Raw genomic sequence first — 19,424 nt, 5'->3', positions numbered from 1 at the left:
TTTGTTATCAGGAGTAATAAGGAGGTGATCGAGTTATAAGGAGGTGTTATCAGGAGTAATAAGGAGGTGTTATCAGGAGTTATAGGGGTGTTATCAGGAGTAATAAGGAGGTGTTATCAGGAGTAATAAGGAGGTGTTATCAGGAGTTATAAGGAGGTGTTATCAGGAGTTATAAGGAGGTGTTATCAGGAGTAATAAGGAGGTGTTATCAGCAGTAGAGAGGAGGTGTAATAAGGAGGATATATGTACCTCTGTGGGGCTCTGAGGTCCAGTGGAGGCTTTGCATCCGAGCTGTTATCAGGAATAATAAGGAGGTGCTATCAGGAGTAATAGGGAGGTGCTATCAGGTGTAATAGGGAGGTGTAATAAGGAGGTGTTATCAGGTGTAATAAGGAGGTGTTATCAGGAGTAATAAGGAGGTGTAATAAGGAGGTGTTATCAGGTGTAATAGGGAGGTGTTATCAGGAGTAATAAGGAGGTGTAATAAGGAGGTGTTATCAGGTGTAATAAGGAGGTGTTATCAGGAGTAATAAGGAGGTGTTATCAGGTGTAATAAGGAGGTGTAATAAGGAGTAATAAGGAGGTGTAATAAGGAGGCGTTATCAGGAGTAATAAGGAGGTGTTATCAGGAGTAATAAGAAGGTGCTATCAGGTGTAATAAGGAGGTGTAATAAGGAGGTGTTATCAGGTGTAATAAGGAGGTGTAATAAGGAGGTGCTATCAGGTGTAATAGGGAGGTGTTATCAGGTGTAATAAGGAGGTGTAATAAGGAGGCGTTATCAGGAGTAATAAGGAGGTGTTATCAGGAGTAATAAGGAGGTGTAATAAGGAGGTGCTATCAGGTGTAATAAGGAGGTGTAATAAGGAGGTGCTATCAGGTGTAATAGGGAGGTGTTATCAGGTGTAATAAGGAGGTGTAATAAGGAGGCGTTATCAGGAGTAATAAGGAGGTGTTATCAGGAGTAATAAGGAGGTGTAATAAGGAGGTGTAATAAGGAGGTGCTATCAGGTGTAATAAGGAGGTGTAATAAGGAGGTGCTATCAGGTGTAATAGGGAGGTGTTATCAGGTGTAATAAGGAGGTGTAATAAGGAGTAATAAGGAGGTGTAATAAGGAGGTGTAATAAGGAGTAATAAGGAGGTGTAATAAGGAGGTGTTATCAGGTGTAATAAGGAGGTGTAATAAGAAGGTGCTATCAGGTGTAATAAGGAGGTGTTTTCAGGTGTAATAAGGAGGTGTAATAAGGAGGTGTTATCAGGTGTAATAAGGAAGTGTAATAAGGAGGTGTAATAAGGAGGCGTTATCAGGAGTAATAAGGAGGTGTAATAAGGAGGTGTAATAAGGAGGCGTTATCAGGAGTAATAAGGAGGTGTTATCAGGAGTAATAAGGAGGTGTAATAAGGAGTAATAAGGAGGTGCTATCAGGAGTAATAAGGAGGTGTTATCAGGAGTAATAGGGAGGTGCTATCAGGAGTAATAAGGAGGTGTAATAAGGAGGTGTTATAAGGAGTAATAAGGAGGTGCTATCAGGAGTAATAAGGAGGTGTAATAAGGAGGTGTTATAAGGAGTAATAAGGAGGTGTAATCAGGAGTAATAAGGCGGTGTAATAAGGAGTAATAAGGAGGTGTTATAAGGAGGTGTTATCAGGAGTAATAAGGAGGTGCTATCAGGAGTAATAAGGAGGTGTAATAAGGAGGTGTAATAAGGAGTAATAAGGAGGTGTAATCAGGAGTAATAAGGCGGTGTAATAAGGAGTAATAAGGAGGTGTAATAAGGAGGTGTTATCAGGAGTAATAAGGAGGTGCTATCAGGAGTAATAAGGAGGTGTAATAAGGAGGTGTAATAAGGAGTAATAAGGAGGTGTAATCAGGAGTAATAAGGCGGTGTAATAAGGAGTAATAAGGAGGTGTAATAAGGAGGTGTTATCAGGAGTAATAAGGAGGTGTAATAAGGAGTAATAAGGAGGTGTTATCAGGAGTAATAAGGAGGTGTAATAAGGTGTAATAAGGAGGTGTAATAAGGAGGCGTTATCAGGAGTAATAAGGAGGTGTAATAAGGTGTAATAAGGAGGTGTTATCAGGAGTAATAAGGAGGTGTTATCAGGAGTAATAAGGAGGTGCTATCAGGAGTAATAAGGAGGTGTAATAAGGAGGTGTTATCAGGAGTAATAAGGAGGTGTTATCAGGAGTAATAAGGAGGTGTAATAAGGAGTAATAAGGAGGTGTAATAAGGAGGTGTTATCAGGAGTAATAAGGAGGTGTTATCAGGAGTAATAAGGAGGTGCTATCAGGAGTAATAAGGAGGTGTAATAAGGAGGTGTAATCAGGAGTAATAAGGAGGTGTAATAAGGAGTAATAAGGAGGTGTTATCAGGAGTAATAAGGAGGTGTAATAAGGTGTAATAAGGAGGTGTAATAAGGAGGCGTTATCAGGAGTAATAAGGAGGTGTAATAAGGTGTAATAAGGAGGTGTTATCAGGTGTAATAAGGAGGTGTAATAAGGAGGTGTTATCAGGAGTAATAAGGAGGTGTTATCAGGTGTAATAAGGAGGTGTAATAAGGTGTAATAAGGAGGTGTAATAAGGAGGTGTTATCAGGAGTAATAAGGAGGTGTAATAAGGAGTAATAAGGAGGTGTAATAAGGAGGCGTTATCAGGAGTAATAAGGAGGAGATCTGTACCTCTGTGGGGCTCTGAGGTCCAGTGGAGGCTTTGTATCCGAGCTGGAGGAGCATGGCCTCCGCTGCGTTCCTCTTGGCCACCTTCTTGTTGGGTCCTGTTCCCGTGGCAACCTCGCCGTTCACCTTCACCTGCAGACAGGTGAGCACACACGTGAGATAAAGAAACATCCAGAATGGTTATATTTTCTGATTTATAAATGAATGTAATGGCTGTTCAGATATATGTGTGTGATAATGAATGACTATAATGATATAGGTTGCTCTGACATCATAAAAAAGTCAAAGAATATTAAATATTAATAAATTATTTTCCACTTTCATCAAGTAAGATCTTCTAACTAACATGAGTCCTAACCAAAACTACCAAAAATACATTTATTTCTTAACTTTTAACCCCTTTAAATGTCCCTTTCTACAAACATGTAATTATCTTCTTAATACTGAATGTCGGGAGTCGGGACCCCCTTGAAAACGAGATGGTGCATCTCAAGGGGTTTATCCCAATCAATACAAATGTCTATATATATATATATGTAGGGGAATTTGTACTCCTTATGTGATTTGTACCAAGGATTATCAAAAGAAAAATAGTTGTAAAATGTTATATATTCATCATATTATAGTATAGTATTAGTTTATTAGCCCCTGAGGGGAAAATGGGTTGCAGCACATCACAGAGGCATTTAAAAAGTGAAGACAATACATCACTGACAACAACACAGACACAGATCAAAACAAACAGACATAAGAAAACCAGATATCGGCAGACATGACAAGGCGCCTATCGGCCCTCATTTGCGAAATAGGGGGGACAGGGCCAGACCAGCTGGGTAAACAGTGCGTTCTAGCCATCATTGATTCAGGGGTTTGATGGTGGGACGGGTGGCGCAGTGGTCTGTGCATCTGATCATCAGATCAAGGGGGTGCTGGGGAACTCCAGTTCGAAACCCGCTCCTGCCGCCACTGCGTCAGGCCGTTGTGTCCTTGGGCAAGACACTTCACCCAGATTTGCTCCTGTGGGTAATGTCCACAGTCATGTATGATACTAATGTGTACTTGTAAAAGCGCCTCGATGACTTCGCGGCGTGAAGATGGACGGTGTGGCGCAGTGCGCTGTGCAATGATCATCAGATCAAGGGGTGAAACCCGCCGCTGCTGCGTCTGTAAAGCCGTTGTGTCCTTGGGCAAGACACTTCACCTGAACTTGCTCCTGTGGGTATTGTCCACAGTGACCATTGCATGTATAAAAAAATATGTGTAATGTGTATTTGTAAAGCGCTTTGAGCATCTGGAAAAAGCGCTATAATAAATGTAAGGAATTATTATTATTGATGGCTTGTGGGACGAAAGACAGCCGAGATCTGTTCTTTTTGAAATAAGGGGCACGATATCTCCGCCCGGATGGCAGCAGCTCAAAGTAAGAGGCAAGAGGGTGCCTCAGGTCACTCACAATATTGTGTGCCAATTTTAAAAACTCTGTCCTTATATAAGCATTCTATATTAGCAAATATGCTCTACTTTAGAGCTTCATCAGTCCAAAATATCCATACATTTTAAGAATTAGTTCCATTTTAGATAATGCCACTGGTATTCAAAATAAAACAAAAACATTAAATTATCTTCTATATCTCAGGTTTTGATGCATTTCTATTTTTTGTGCAGGAAACTGGAGAAAACATGGCTCATAATCGATTATAATCAAAGTGCCGGGCTCTAGATGTAATAGAAAGCAGGATTTAATGCTGTGGGATCAAAATGTGTTTCCATTGATATGTCTTAGTGGCAAGACACTTTATTACAGAGGCTGAAAATTGAAATATAAAATCACTGCGTTGCCAAAATGTTTAAAAATCCCTAAAATCATGATTTCCCGTCACTTTCATTCACTCTCCTCCTCTAACGCTGCTCCGTACGCTTTGCATCCCGCAGAAATGCCGCGAGTGAAGTGTTTGTTTTCCATTGATCCCAAAACATTAAATCTGTCGGCGCAGAATGTAAGCAGAGGAATTTCCAAGAGAATATCAGCCGTCGTTGTGTTATGCAAACAGACAATTACACTGAACAAATAACACGGTGCGAGCCAGAGCCTGTGAACAAGCTGCTGGAACATCGAGGAGGCGAACAACCAGGGGGAGAGACGGGAGAGACTCATCAATTACAGAAAAGCAAAAATAAACAGTTGCTTTTTATCAAATTCTTACAGATGATCACACAGCATCACATTCATCTCAGGCTGCAGGCTTTCTCTGTAAGTGACTCAATAAGAGAATCATTTGAGCCGTGCGGAGGAAACAATGTGGACATTTTAGACGAAGGAGAACACACACTCTCTCAGGGCCTAATGTGAGTATCAAAGAGACGGGGAGAATAGGTCTGAGGCTGAATTACTGCTCTGAAGAGGAGGATTACGGAGAAGAGAGACAAAGGGCGAGAGTTTGACTGGGAGAGGCGGACGAAGGAAGACGAACAGGAAGCGAGGGACAAAGACGAGTGCAGTTTAAAGGTTGTGCATACATTAAAATGGACTCCAAACTGCGCGCAGCTTGAGACACTCTCAGACGGGAAGCCAACTTGCAAAAGAGTCAATTTGTCCTTTTTTCGCCATCTCTGCAGACTGCAGTGACCTTGTGATCCTGACAAATTCAAAACATCAGCATGTACAAAATACCCCGATTCATGCCTGGGAACTGATCGTTAAAGCATGCAATTACGTTAAAAGGGCCGTTTTTCTTATCGTCTCCAACATGAAAAATATACTTTGGGGTAATAACGTAGCTTTTGCAAATCTATAAAAAACCAAGGAGATAAAACAGAGAAAGGAAAAGCCAGTTGTTTTATTAAAAACTAAGAAGATCAGACGAGGAAAATGCTGCAGTGTTGGCCAAATCTCTGCAGGGAATACTCTGTGATTTATGCTCTGCTTTTGGAAATGCATTATTTGAAATGGAATTCATCCAAAAGTTAAACATACTTCAATTTCTACACTTTTACCAGCTAGTTGCCTGCAGTAAAGGCTCCCTAGCATCTCAAAACTCTTTAATAAACGTAAAGGAGAATTAGGCGCTTTCACACCGGAGTACTTTTACGTTTAGTTCCGATAGTTCCTGGGATTTTGCGTTCACACCAAAAAGAGAACTTAGTTCATGAGAACTTTTCCCCCCTTTTAAGTCCCTGCTAGAGAGCAGGTACTTTCCTGGGGGGAAAAAAGTTCCAATTTCTATTGGCTGGGCGAATTGCAAACCACGCCCCGTAAAACTCTGAAAAGTTTTGTGAAGCCGCCATTGTATTTGCTGGCATTAGCATCATTAGCATTAGCCCCGCGCACCAACGCAGAGAGACTAACTTATGGCAACACAAAAGAAACATGGGAGCGGTGGAGATGAGGAGCTGTCGGCGTTCTGGCGATTTACTCGGAAGGCTTCAACTCCGGGGACTTCCGGCCGGGGACTTCGGGTGGCAGTATACGCCATAGATATATATAAACACTAGATGGCTCAAGGGGGAGTCGCCAGCGTGGCTCACTGGCGGCCATCTTGCCACAGTCAACAACTACTGCTACAGCTGTTGTAAGGTGAGGGATCTGCACAGAAATGCTCTTAACTCGCTGAAATCTTGACTGATTTACAAACGGTTCGGTTTATTATAAACGTTATTAGCATGGCTATGATACATGAGACAACAAGACATGTTGAAAAAAAAGGTTCATGATTATAATGATAAGTATGCAGTATCATAACTACATCTTTGATGTTCATAACAAACCAAACCGTTTGGAAATTGGTTGAAAATGGAGCAATCTACGGTTATTTCAATAGAGCACCAGAGACATGATGTTATGAATGAGAGCTGCCTGTGGCAAGATGGCCGCCATGTGGCAACGTCGGTCTCCATTGGCCAGCAGCGCGGGCGAGTCATCTCGTGTTTACATATATCGATGGTGAAGTTGTTTGCGGCCTGCCAGTAAACCGAAAGCAGAAGAAGAAGAAGAAGTGACGTCAGCGGCTTAATTTGCGTAATCCTCCCTCAGGCACTTACTCCGGTGTGAACGCGATCGGCTCTTAGTTCCATGGGGGCACTAATGGCACATTTCCACTGCAGCGGGGTAGCCCCGTTTAAGCGTGCCGAGCCGTGCGGGGCCCGTTTTTGGTTGCGTTTCCACTTGGCCTAGTTTTGGCCCGGGGCTACTTTTTCACCTTTTTTCTGGCCCGACTAAATCGTGGTTCTAGGGCCAGGAACAACCGGGCTGAGTCGGGCTGAGCATGCTAAACTAGAGAGAGAATCACTGGCAAGGGAGCTACAACTACAACAAGATGAACATATTTGACCGTGATTTAATTGTAATACACGTTTCAAAATGATGCCGAAGTAACAACATACTGATACCGGTTAGTAACAAGCATGAATTAATGCTTTGACAAGTCTGCAGACAGACGGCAGAGAAACACCTTTTAAAATGCGTGTTTTCTAAATGTAGCTTGGCTAAGCTAACGTTATATATGCTCCGACCGTCCACACTCACAACAACGGCCTACACAGACATAAATAAAGCAGCGACTGTATTCTCCATGACACAGACAGTCTGTGGTTTGTACTTGTTTAACTTTTGTCTAGTTTCTGAACAGATATGAGAAGCTGTGAGCTCTGAGTGCTAAGAGCTAACGGCTGTGTTGTTTTTCTGGAGCGCTCATTGAAGATGACGTCACGGCTCCGCCTACACTGCGTTACTATAGTAACTGCCCCAGTTCCTAAATGTAATGGAAACGCAGCATTAAAGTGAGCCGGGCCTAATAAGGCCTAACCAAACCGAGCGAGGCCTGCAGTGGAAACGCGCCATAAGTGCTGGGAACTAAGTACGGCAAAGTACTTGGTGTGAAAGCGGCTATTGATCCACTTGTGTTGGTCGTGTGATGCATCTAGAAGTGAAAAGAAGTCCTTTCTGTGACGAGGAAACACCTGTAACTCCTTCTTTTTACTTGTTATACCACACTTCTATTAAACGAACACTAAATCTGTCAATATTTATTTTATTTCTGGCAAAACTGCATCTTTTATCCCTCTGGAGAAACTGACGTACGATCTCAATCATACCTCGGACACTTGCTGTGAAAGCTTGTTTTCCTTCAGACTCGTTGGCTCCGACTGTTTGACGAGTGATATTTATGTTACGTTCCTGAACAATCAATCAGTCTCTCTCGTGTTTCTCTCTTACAGTCAGTTGAACTGTGTCTGTTGCTTAAAGGCAGGCTTCTGAGGTGTTTTTACTATCACTTTTCTGTTGTTCTTGCGGGGAATGAATGTCTTTTAGGTCAAATGTGCCTCTTTTTAAGTTGATTTCCAGTCATGCTGATAGTAAATATAGTCCAGTGCATGCCGTGTGAATCAAACACCAATCTATAAGCCATGAGGACTATCAATTTGAAAAGTGACCGTGTTTATATCTCGCAGGAATGATGTTATGTTATTAAAGCAGCTCTGAATGAGATTCCTCCTCCATGCTCTGTTTACCGGATTAATGATAAACAGAAAATCATCCATAACTTAGTTAGAGGTTAAAGGTCGTTGCTGCAGCAGGACCTGGGAACTTATTCTGTTAATGAATACAGACTCCAAACCACAGAGTATCTCAAATATATCTCAATATATATATGCCGTTAATAACTGTGTAATTTATACCTGGCTGCTAAATCCTTAGAATCGTTACAAGGTGTGTTTTTTGCATTTTGTATTTTGTAAATTGTGTAACTTGCTGCTGTTAAATACCATCAAACTATGTGCAATATGTACATTATTATATACATTAATAACTGTAATATATACCTGGCTGCTAAATCCTAAGAACTGTTACAGGATTTGTATTTTGAAAAGTATATATTTTTTAATATTTTGTATTATATCATAACTTAGTACTTTTTTTAAACATATGTAACATTAAGCTGTCTGTGGCTCCTTCCTGCTGTAACGATGCAACTGTCCCCTCTGTGGGACTAATAAAGGTATTCTGATGTCTGTCTGCAGCACAGAGGAGACAACCTGTGTTTCCTTTATTACCAACGACAGGCTGATATTTAAATGTAATACTATAAAAGATACGAGGGAAACAAAGCTTGGAAGATATGAGGTTTTCTATGCATGCTATGAAGATAATGAGAGGTTTTCAACTGACGAGACAATGAGGGGGAGAGAGGAGAAAGAAAGGTGGAAAGAAGGGAAGTCTAAAAGTGCAAAGACGAGGGTAGAAGAATTGGAAAATAATACGTCATCTGCTGGATTACATACTGGCAACAACTTCCTCAAATCTGTGTTGTTTGGACACTAAAATAGATCAAGAAGGAAAGAAAAGGCATGTACTGGGAAACAGAGACGTCACATTGCTCCATCGAGGAAAACAAAGCTTAGAAGATATTACATTACATTTAGCTGAGTAGATATCCGAGTTATTTCCATGCATGCTGGAAAGAAAATGATTATCTAAGAGAGGTTTTCAACAGGGAGGAGGATGAGACAGTGAGGGGGAGAGAGGAGCAAGAAAGGTGGAAAGAGGGGGGTCTAATAGTGTCCAAAGAAGAGAGTGTCCAATTAAATGATGAATGATATACTATGAGCAGAAGAGCTTGCATATTACATATTGGAAACATACTGGTGTTGTTTTGGACACTCAAATACACTAAGAAGGAAGGAGAGAGCAGAAAGGTCACATTGTTGGGACTTAAAAGATCAGAAGAAATGAAAATGTTTTTCTCAGAGATGTGAGCGGGGTGAAGGTCCATGCATGAGTTTCATTTAAAGCCTCGTCCTGCGGCGTTTGACAGAAATAGAATAACAGGTCCTATTCCTTTGAGAGAGAACGAAATGTAGTTCGAAGTGTAAAGAGGTTATATAATGCTGAGGCCTGAGATGAGGGTCTTCTCCTGGACTTGGTTTCCCCTCTTGATATGACTGACAGTCACATGACCGTCTTTCTCGTACATATACCTCAACACAAACCCATTTCTTTATGTATCTATTACGAGGTTTGTACGAAAAAAAAGATATCATTCTTATTCTTTCCCTAAAGGATGATTTAGCTTTGAATATTAGTGCATTAAAAGTACAGTAATAATAATGGATAAGAAGGTTTTTTATTGACATTTGAACCCAAGTGTAATATTCTACGTCTAGATTGGACTTGAATTCATTATTTGTGAATGTGTACTGTTGCGTTTAGAGAGCGCATCTTCTTTGTTTGAGTCGAATAGAAGAAGACGACGAAAAAGAAGACGAATAATGACATGCTGGTGACACGTGGAATAAAAGTCGTGTCTGTTTCCCGTGTATAACAACGTGTGGCATTGTCCAGCTGATGGACCATACATCTGTAATTGCACCGTTTTAGCAGGCCGTGTCGTGCACATGGGACAGAACAGCATGCTTTGTCTAGTGTGTTGATGGCACAACACATATATTAAAGCTCCCCTGTTATACTGTTTTTCATCAATATATTACAGGTCTCAGATATATAGAGAGCCTGTCTCTGATTGGCTGAAACACCAAACGGATCATTGCAGCATTACCCATAATCCCCTCTGTTTCAGCCCTGTTTCCAAAGTGCTGATTCTCTGTCTGTTACTTTAGATGAAAATAAGGAGCCCCTCCCCACGCCCCTCTGAGAGAGATTTGGTTACAAAGAACTCAAAGGTGCTCTAGGAGGAGATTCAGGTGATAAGGGGGGGGGTTACCTTGGTTGCTGATTGGCTAATGCAGGGTTCATACACTTTTTCACCAATGATTTTCAATGACTTCTCCATGACCGTTACCTAATTTTCCATGACCAAAACAATTACTCTTTCTCAGCGGTGCCACTGAAAGTGGTTTATTTTAACATGGAACAGGAAAATAAGTGTTGTGCCTATCTAACAAATCAAATAGGCTTAATAGCTTCTACACGCTAAAGCAACTAAAATCTCTCACCAGCAAAACACCTCGTCAGTTAAATGCCATTTTACGTTTCATTACTATACGATACAGTATTTATTATCATTATAGTATTACTATTTCGGTGATTAGATCAAATATAAATTATGTTTGATGCAACTTTAGTTACATTTCCATGACTTTTCCAGGGCCTGGAAATAGTGTTTTGAATTTCCATGACTTTTCCAGGTTTTTAATGACCGTAGGAACCCTGCTAATGGTTACACAAGCCAAAAAACGTTATGACATCATAAAGTGGCCAAAATCTGATCAGCTCATTTTCAGACAGGTTTTCATAGAATAGAATTGGGAGGGATGAAACCCTCTTTAATGGTCACACATGCAGAGCACACAGCAGGCAGGGCAGGAGGTGAACTGGGACCTCTACAAGTAGCACGCTCCATATTTAGGTCTGGTGGGGGACTTGAACCGGCGACCCTACAGCTCACAGTCCAAGCCCCTACGGACTGAGCCACTGCCGGATATAAATCGATCAGGACAGAAGGTGAGAGAATGTCTTTACTCAGAGGGGACACATGTTGATGTTTAAAAGACATGAAAAAGTGGATTTTGCATAATAGGTGACCTTTAAGAGTCACCTTTACTGTGACCTATGTGACAGTAAAGGGACTTTGAAGGGGGTATACTATGGAGGCCTCGTTCACCTGCATGATGAACTCCCGGCGGCGCGGCATCCCTCTCTCGGACAGCAGCAGATACTCCGGCTCCTTCTCCTTCTTGGCCTGCTGGATCTGAGCCAGGCGGCTGATGGGGTTCATGCCCTGCCCGTAATCTGGACCCGTCTGTGGGGAAGAGGAGACGCAGGGTGATCAATCCACATCCGCCACTTCACTTAGTGCAGGGGTGTCCAAACTCTTTTCCCCGAGGGCCACGTACAGAACAATATACGAAGGGCTGGGCCACTCACTAGAGGTATATCGCCTCGTAACTTCAGTTATAAGTCAAATAAGTAGGTCAATGATGCTTGTGAGTGTTGGCAGCTCATCCCTTCAAACAGAAGCCTCAGATTGATTATAATAAGGAGAAATAGGAAGGGTGTATTTCAAGCTTGTAAATAAGTTATTGGGCTTTTTTTCTTATCAACTAAGATTTGTTTCCAACTTCAATTGACTGAATTTATTTGAAAAGCGGTTTTATTAACACATGAATACTGTGTAATATATCTGTGCATATATAGTTAAGAAGTACAACATAAGACAAGCACAAGTTTCATTTGTGTCCGTTATACTTTTAGAATTAGCTGTGGGCCGATTCAAAATGTCCCGCGGGCCAAATGTAGTTTGGACACCCCTGACTTATTGTGTTGTCACCGTGGTGTGATCTACAGTATGTGTATATTCTGTATGTGAGGGAACAGAAGTGAGGTCATACTCATCTGCAACGGATAGATGCAGAGATACAGAGACATGTAGAATAACACAGGAAATTAGTGGGGGGAAGAAATCTCACAATATCATATTTTATACATTATTAAGAGGTGCTAAGAGGCAGAAATACGGCACGAAAGTCAAGCGTTTGTGACGTTGTTGTGTGTGTGAGTGGACGATTTGACCTATTTTATTATACAGTATGTACACACCAAAGCTAACTCAAATATAACGGTATCTGGAACGCAGGTATCCGCGGTTTTCTGATTAAAACATTCACAATGAATTGACGGGGCAATAGCAACATTTCCAAGTGACCCTACCTTGCAAAATAACCCTAATATCCTGAGAGCATCAGTAAGTGATAGATCTGGAGTGCCCTGCAGTACCTTGAGGATGGTCTTGGTGCGTTTCTTGTAGTGCGTCTTGGGTTTCTCCACGATGGGGATGAAGGGCAGCTTCTTCAGGTCCTGCAGGATGGAAAGAGCGGCGCGCTTCTTTGAGAGCTTCTTGCTGTTTCCCTCTCCTTCTGCGGAAAACTCCCCAACGCTGACACGGGTCAGAAAGCTCTTCATGTGCGGGGGGCCGCTCTCCTTCAACACCTGGGGACGGAGAAATGATTTGTCAATTTATTGAACATGTTAGAAATAAAACAAACACTAAGAATAATAATAATTATAACAAGAGAAGCAACATTTTAAAACGTTCAAGGTATAAAAAAATACATTTCCCTGTCGTGTTCAAAAGGGACAAGAAGAAGAAGGACTCCTCTGACGTACATCGTTCATGAAAATCAAAGTTGAAGTCATCGTCATCCGTGATACTTGATTCATTGTTTTAAACAAATCACTTTTTCTTTTATAACGGCAATAACGGCAAGCATCACTTCACAGGACGGGCTCATACCTTTCAGGGTTTGGTTTCTAAATAATAGTTTTAGTTTAGATAAAGTTCAGTATATAAAGGAGAGCTCCACATCGGTTTGTCCATTAGAGAGGTGATGTCGTTTCTATTCCTTATTTCAGGATAACAACCAAAAACACACTGAACTCCAGACCAGGGAACAGGAAGTGCTCAAATGCTGACTCAATTCCCTTGTTTTAGGACTCATTCCTGCACCCCTCTCCACTGGGATGTTTTTCAGATTTAGGACGAAGAACAAAAGACAAACAACTGGATGTTTTAGTCATGATATGTGTGAGGGAGTGTGTGCAGCGCGCTCTGCAAGCAGCTACACCAGGTGGTCCGAAACATCTGTTCTTGATGGTCACAGTGCTACCCACCCATATGCACACCACACACACACACACACACTGAGGAAGAAACACACGCATGAAGAGGAACACACTCCTAGATGTCAGTCTCTAGTGATGAGGGCTCAGTTTCCTTCCTCCAGGCTCCGGTCACCTGGGAGACCTAAAACAAACACCGGCTGGCGTTAGGTCATGCTTCTGCAATCACATCTACTTCCTGTGAAGTCCGAGAGGGTGTGTGTGTGTGTGTGTGTGTGTGTGTGTGTGTGTGTGTGTGTGTGTGTGTGTGTGTGTGTGTGTGTGTGTGTGTGTGTAGCAGGTGGGGTTCTCCAAACCTTATTTAGAGAAAAACACACTGCAGGAAGAATTAGATTTCTCACACTTCGCGAGTCAAACTGAACATGTTCTGCTAATGTTTGCACGCTTTCTCCGACTCACAGCTGAGTGTGTCTTCAGACTTTCTCCCCCTCTAACTCCCCCTCCCTCTCTCTCTCTCCTGCTCTCCTTTATTCGAGTGGTGCAGACAGCACAAATTGAAGCAATCAGGTGCAATCTAGCAACAGTTCATTTGAAACCACCGAGCGATAAAAACAGATTAAACTGATAAGCAGAACGTGGAGCATTCCTCAGATACTCCACACATCAACACACACTAATAGCAGAGCTTCAGGAGGACAAAGCAGTGTGTGTGCACTCATCTACTACACAAACACACAAAATCTCCTCTTGTTTGAATGAACAATGAGAGCCTGGTGCATGGAAACCGAACTACAGCTGCAAGGAAAGGTCCATGAAGCGATCGACAGGAAATGTAATGACGATAGTTGAAAAATCGATTAATTGTCAGTAATCCACTGAAATGTCAGAAAATGCAGTTTTCAGCTTCACAAATAGGGACAGTTGCTGCTAAAGTGAATACGTTTGAATTTTGGACGAAAGAGTCACTTTAAAGACATCGCCTTGGACTTCCAAAGAAGATGGTTTTCCTTTTGTCTGGTTATTTCATAGACAACAGCAAATGGATTATTTTGAAATAACTTCCAGTCCAATTCATCCCCCTAAACTAAAGCAGAGTCCAATTCATCCCCCTAAACTAAAGCAGAGTCCAATTCATCCCCCTAAACTAAAGCAGAGTCCAATTCACGAGGAAAGGTTCAGACATAGGCTAACTGTGAGCATAACATAGATAAAACACCCAGTCATTTACTTGCTGTGAAATTAACTCTAACTTGAATAAATACAGGTGAAAAAGGAGGTTATAATTCTGTTCTCCATCCTAACTTTACCTGCTCAGGTAGCTGCAGGTTTCAGGTGTTAACAGAGCCGTCAGTCTACCTGTCAGCGTCACAGAGTGTAACCTGACAGTAAAGAGGTGTGTTGGAAACGACACTAACAGCCTACTTGCTCTGATCTTGCTCATCACCGGAAAAAGGAACAGTAACACGGCAGCTTCTGGTACGTTTCACTACAGCTGGTTACATCCCGTTTCTGATCTATTGTCGCTCGTCACTGATCAGCTGAGCTCAGGTTACTTGGAATATCTTTGAGCTATTAACGGAATATAAATGTAATTGTTGTTGGTGATAAAACAGCATGACTGATGAGAAGGACAGGAAGCAGAATCAGCTGTGCTCAATGTGAAGGTCTCCTATTATGCTATTTCTAGGCATATATTCTGGGTCTCAGATATATAATACAATATAAAAACATGTCTATGAAGTGTTTTGCTCAAAATACCAAACAGACCATGCATTTTAGACATCCCTCATAACCCTCTATTCCAGTTTTCTGAAACGTTGTGAGTTCCCTGACACCCTGGGGACACACATCATGTATGTATGAAAGACATCAAAAAGTGCCCTTTAAGGAATCAGCTTTATAACAAGGAACTCATTTATTTTTCTACTTATTCACTCCTTCAATATTTCTCTCTGTCCGTGACAGGCTCCTCTAATGCTTTATCAATATGGATTAAAGCATACTGCCAACGGAATATCGTTTAAATGTGAGAGAACAGGAGGGTAAGATTAGAGAGGGTCAGTAGAGAGGGTCAGTGACAGTAAAGGAAGATGGTATTTATGTCCAAAGTTATCTCAGAATTCATTATCAGATTTTACGTAGCCCCTCTTAAAAGTTAAAGTAAACAGCTGCAATCAAGAAACTGTTGTTAAGATGCAGGAAAACATGGATTAGATGAGATATATGCATTGCTAGATTAATAACAAAGAGATTAAATAATGTCTTTATATATGCATTGCTAGATTTTTTTTTTTTTAAATGTATTCTACTAAAATCATACAAAAATAAAAACGTATAATTCATACACACAAATGAACAAAATGAGTAGAAGCGGGAGGGCTGAAGCTTATGGGGAGTAGCTCCCGTGCGTCATCATTAGCATCAATATAATAATGGCACTTATTTCGTCAAAAACGTATAGAAATTAAGGAGTACAAAAAAATAAAGAAAACTGGACAAAAATAAATAAATAAAATAAAAGTAAATGCATATATAAGTAATACTGGGAATATCAAATACTTATAAATATAATTGTTTTTACTTTAGTTTTGAATTGTTGATGACTAGTAATACTTGAAAGGTCTGGGTGAAGTCCATTCCACGTTCTAACTCCGATTATGGATCAGCTGTGTGATTTGTGTATCGACAAAGAGATGAAATAATGTCTTTTGGCACATTATATTACATTTGTTGTTTAAATATGACGATTGTTTTGCTTTTAGGAGCCTCTGATGCATGTCTGTGATTGTGAGTATGGCAACGAGCGAAGACTCCAGAAATGAACCCTTCCCCACTTAGAAATGTAAAACATTGATTTGACAATTTAGAGTTTTAAGCTGTCTGCTTATCCAAGGCACTCTGGGATGGACGAGGGTTGCACTGATGAGTCTCACTTCTAAAAGATGGAATAGCAACAGGAAGTAAAGAGAATCAGATGTGGCCTTCACACATCCAACAAAGACCAAGAGACAGAGTGTGTATCTGCGCACACACACACGTCACACACTCTTGGCCCGGGATGGCGGCAGACGAGCGGCAGTCAGTCTCCTGGCAGACGACACGGGATCTGCGCCACACCGATGGGATTTCAGCACTTCCACACACACACGCAAACAAACACACAAACACACCCGTCTCCCGCCTCATCACCAGGATCAGGTTGTGCACAGGAAACAAATCGCTTCATCTCTTCTGTTGCCTTTTCATGCCGACATTAATACCCCGGCAGACCTCAGGTACTCTGAAGAGGAGGCATGGGAGCAGAGGAGGACAATGGAGGGGATCGAGAGAGGGAAGAAAGGCTTTTTGTGGACGGACAAGCCCTGAGGGAACTTCTCCTTGTAAGACAGGAGGGTTTTTGGCGCTCTTCTCTCGTGTCCCGGCTGGAAAGCGAGCCTCCGATCCAACACACAAGCTGTGATTTATAGATTGGTTCCTCTTTGATGCTGACATCTGTTTGATATTGCCTGACGGGGGGATTAAATGAGCCAAACGGCCTCTCAGGGTGGCGGACGGATGGGAAAGCAGACACTAGAAGAGGTGACTCATGGGTAATTTCAGGAGATGATGTGAAAACATGGCCGCTGAGAAAGAGGCTCACATGAGAGATGGTCAGAGGTGGAGTACAAATACTTTGTTATGTACTTAAGTACATGTTTCTGGTATCAGTACTTTACTCCACGTCTTATTTTCCTGACGACTTTTTACTTTGACTTCTTACATGTTGAACTCAAATACCTGTACTTTCTACTTCTTACATGTTGAACTCAAATACCTGAACTTTCTACTTCTTACATGTTGAACACAAATACCTGTACTTTCTACTTCTTACATGTTGAACTCAAATACCTGTACTTTCTACTTCTCACATGTTGAACACAAAATCCTGTACTTTCTTACTTCTACATGTTGAACTCAAATAACCTGTACTTTCCTACTTCTTACATGTGAACTCAAATACCTGTACTTTCTACTTCTACATGTTGAACTCAATACCTGTAAACTCAAATACCTGTACTTTCTACTTCTTACATGTTGAACTCAAATACCTGTACTTTCTACTTCTTACATGTTGAACCCAAATACCTGTACTTTCTACTTCTTACATGTTGAACACAAATACCTGTACTTTCTACTTCTTACATGTTGAACTCAAATACCTGTACTTTCTACTTCTTACATGTTGAACTCAAATACCTGTACTTTCTACTTCTTACATGTTGAACACAAATACCTGTACTTTCTACTTCTTACATGCTGAACTCAAATACCTGTACTTTCTACTTCTCTCATTTTCCAAACAGCTGGTTCCTTTAGTCTGAATGTGTGTTTGATGCGTGATCATTATTCTTTAGAGTCATTGCGTGCCTATTGATTTGAACACGATCCGTGTATCCATCATTTCCTGGTCTTCTCTAAAGAAGAGGGACCAATGGAAACGTTGTCATGTTGCCGTTGTTCAGCATGGAAACATTCATTAGCTAACAATTATTGTTTTATTTAAAGGTTCCATGTCATGCTTTTCTGGTTATTACCCGTCCCCTTGTTGTTATGAAGGTTTTTCTGCAGAGTCACAAACCCTCAAAGTGCACCCTGTAGCGAGTAAAACTCTAACACAGAAAAGACCTGTCTGTGCTGCCCCAGAACGCCTCGTTGGAGATTTTTCTTTTTCCATTGTTTTCTTCTTGAGTATAGTGACGTAATCATGCCCAAGTCCAAATCGACCAATCCGTGGCCACACACACACACACACACACACACACACACACACACACACACACACACACACACACACACACACACACACACACACACACACACACACACACACACACACACACACACACACACACACACACACACACACACACACACACACACACACACACACACACACACACACACACACACACACACACACACACACACACACACACACACACACACACACACACACACACACACACACACACACACACACACACACACACACACACACACACACACACACACACACACACACACACACACACACACACACAAGCAGTTGGTAGTTATGGGTACTTTTTACTTAAAGGTCTCCTATCACGCTATTTTTAGGCACTAGCATAGGTCTCAGATATATAAGAATATATAATATATGGGAGCCGTGTGGCGCAGTTGATAGAGCCTTGGTGTTTGGACCAGGGGGTCAGAGGTTCAAACCCCACTGCAGTCAGCATGTCGTTGTGTCCCTGAGACCCTTCACCCCAAATTGCTCCTGTGGGGATTGCCCACAGTACTGAGTGTGTAAGTCCATTTGGATAAAAGCGTCTAACATGTAATGTAAAATAAAAAACATGTCTATGAAGTGTTTTGCTCCAAACACCAAACAGATCATTCTAGCCATGCCTCATATCCCTCTGTTTAATTTCCTGTTTCTAAAGTGCTGATTTGGGTATAAAGCTTTAAAGAGGAGGGGTCTGAGCTCATGCGGGACCCGGCAGCTACTGTCTAAACTAAATGCTGCCGTGATGAAACGCCATATCATGGATTATCAAGGATTCTCTCTGAAACAGTCTGGAGCTCAAAGGCTTTCTCTCTTGCCGGTTATACCACAAGGTGAGTTCCTTTTTACTTCCTGCTTCTTCACACACATGCTCTGCAGTACAGGTTAGCTCTGAGTGTTAGCGATGCTAATGTAAACACCGACCACATTACGTCCAAAACAGTCGGGCATTGTTTCTGATTGGGCCGTGGGTCCACATTTCAGATATTACGTCATATCGGACGCAAATCTGGATCAGCTCCGTTGTTCCCCCGTTTTTAGAGATTTGGGTACGGAGGAAAAGAGAGAGGGTTTTATTTTCTGACGCTGCGTGAGTTCCCTGACTCACATCTTTATGTATAAAAGATATCGAAAAGTGCATTTTGCATGATAGGTCCCCTTTAAGTACATTTCGAAGGCCATACTTCTTTACTTTTACTTGAGTAAAGAAGTTTAGTCAGTACTTCGACTTTCACCGGAGTATTTTTAAACACGAGTATGGTACTTTTACTTGAGTAAAGGATGTGTACTTTTACCATCTCTCTATGGTGTGTGGGAAGCATGAAGTGAAGGAGTGGGAGAGTATTATTTGTTCTCGGTGCATCAAAG

At 41.5% G+C, this 19,424-nt stretch overlaps 1 protein-coding gene across 1 annotated transcript in view; it reads right to left on the bottom strand.

The window, feature by feature from the left end:
• Positions 1-249: 249 nt before the first annotated feature.
• stau2 (staufen double-stranded RNA binding protein 2) overlaps positions 250-19,424 on the bottom strand; it is a gene marked incomplete at its 3' end in the record, with an annotated part of 77,373 nt that continues 58,198 nt past the window's right edge. The window contains 4 exon segments of the mRNA XM_034238835.1: positions 250-291; positions 2,680-2,808; positions 11,295-11,432; positions 12,407-12,619. Of these exon segments, the coding sequence (XP_034094726.1) occupies positions 250-291; positions 2,680-2,808; positions 11,295-11,432; positions 12,407-12,619 (522 nt within the window).

This window comes from Gymnodraco acuticeps, unplaced genomic scaffold (assembly GCF_902827175.1).
Source record: "Gymnodraco acuticeps unplaced genomic scaffold, fGymAcu1.1, whole genome shotgun sequence".
NCBI classification, from domain to species: domain Eukaryota; kingdom Metazoa; phylum Chordata; class Actinopteri; order Perciformes; family Bathydraconidae; genus Gymnodraco; species Gymnodraco acuticeps.
This window is presented reverse-complemented; position numbering and strand designations above follow the sequence as displayed.